General features: G+C 57.5%; 1 protein-coding gene across 1 annotated transcript in view; it reads right to left on the bottom strand.

The window, feature by feature from the left end:
* Positions 1 to 102: 102 nt before the first annotated feature.
* The window catches only part of LOC108510475 (collagen alpha-2(XI) chain-like), a gene marked incomplete at both ends in the record, with an annotated part of 4399 nt that continues 3128 nt past the window's right edge, over positions 103 to 1373 (bottom strand). Inside the window, one exon of the mRNA XM_017840153.1 lies at positions 103 to 262. Coding sequence (XP_017695642.1) covers positions 103 to 262 — 160 coding nt within the window. The remainder of the gene's footprint in view (positions 263 to 1373) is intronic.

Raw genomic sequence — 1373 nt, forward strand, 5'->3', positions numbered from 1 at the left:
TTGGGGGGTTCCTGGGTGGGATTTGGGGATTCCTGGGGGGAATTTGGGGGATCCTGAGGGAATTTGGGGGTTCCCGGAGTGGAATTTTGGGGAGGGAATCACCTGGAAAACCTCCCGGTCCAGGAGCCGCGTTCCCACGACGACGATCCCGCGGGAATCCAGGGGGGCGGGGCCGCGGGGGAGGGGCCGCGTCAGGCGCCGGCGACAATCCAGGGACAGCGCGACGGAACCGCCCGACACCGACCAGGACACCCGGTGCCACCTGGGAACCAGCGCCGGGAACGCCGTGAGCCCCTTGGGTTGGCCAAGGGGGTTGGGATCATCGGGATCATCCAGTTGGGTTGGCCAAGGGATTTGGGATCATCGGGATCATCCAGTTGGATTTTCCGGTGGATCCAGGATTATTGGGATGATCCATTTGGGTTGGCCAAGGGATTTGGGATCGTCGGGATGATCCAGTTGGGTTGGCCAAGGGATTTGGGATCGTCGGGATGATCCAGTTGGGTTGGCCAAGGGGTTTGGGATCATCGGGATCATCCAGTTGGGTTGGCCAAGGGGGTTGGGATCATTGGTTGGGTTGGCCAAGGGGTTTGGGATCATTGGGAAGATGATCCAGTTGGGTTGGCCAAGGGGGTTGGGATCATTGGGAAGATGATCCAGTTGGGTTGGCCAAGGGGGTTGGGATCATCGGGATGATCCAGTTGGGTTGGCCAAGGGATTTGGGATCGTCGGGATGATCCAGTTGGGTTGGTCAAGGGATTTGGGATCATCGGGATGATCCAGTTGGGTTGGCCAAGGGGTTTGGGATCATCGGAAAGATGATCCAGTTGGGTTGGCCAAGGGGTTTGGGACCATCGGGATCATCCAGTTGGGTTTTCCGGTGGATCCAGGATTATTGGGATGATCCAGTTGGGTTGGCCAAGGGATTTGGGATCATCAGGATCATCCAGTTGGGTTGGCCAAGGGATTTGGGATCATCGGGATGATCCAGTTGGGTTGGCCAAGGGATTTGGGATCATCGGGATGATCCAGTCGGGTTGGCCAAGGGGTTTGGGATCATCGGGATGATCCAGTTGGGTTGGCCAAGGGGTTTGGGATCATTGGGAAGATGATCCAGTTGGGTTTTCCAACGGATCCAGGATTTTTGGGATGATCCAGTTGGGTTGGCCAAGGGGGTTGGGATCATTGGGATGATCCAGTTGGGTTGGCCAAGGGGGTTGGGATCGTCGGGATGATCCAGTTGGGTTGGCCAAGGGGTTTGGGATCGTCGGGATGATCCAGTTGGGTTGGCCAAGGGGTTTGGGATCGTCGGGATGATCCAGTTGGGTTGGCCAAGGGGTTTGGGATCATTGGTTTGATCCAGTTGGGTTGGC

Source organism: Lepidothrix coronata, unplaced genomic scaffold (genome assembly GCF_001604755.1).
Source record: "Lepidothrix coronata isolate B3197 unplaced genomic scaffold, Lepidothrix_coronata-1.0 Scaffold975, whole genome shotgun sequence".
Classification (NCBI taxonomy): Eukaryota; Metazoa; Chordata; class Aves; order Passeriformes; family Pipridae; genus Lepidothrix; species Lepidothrix coronata.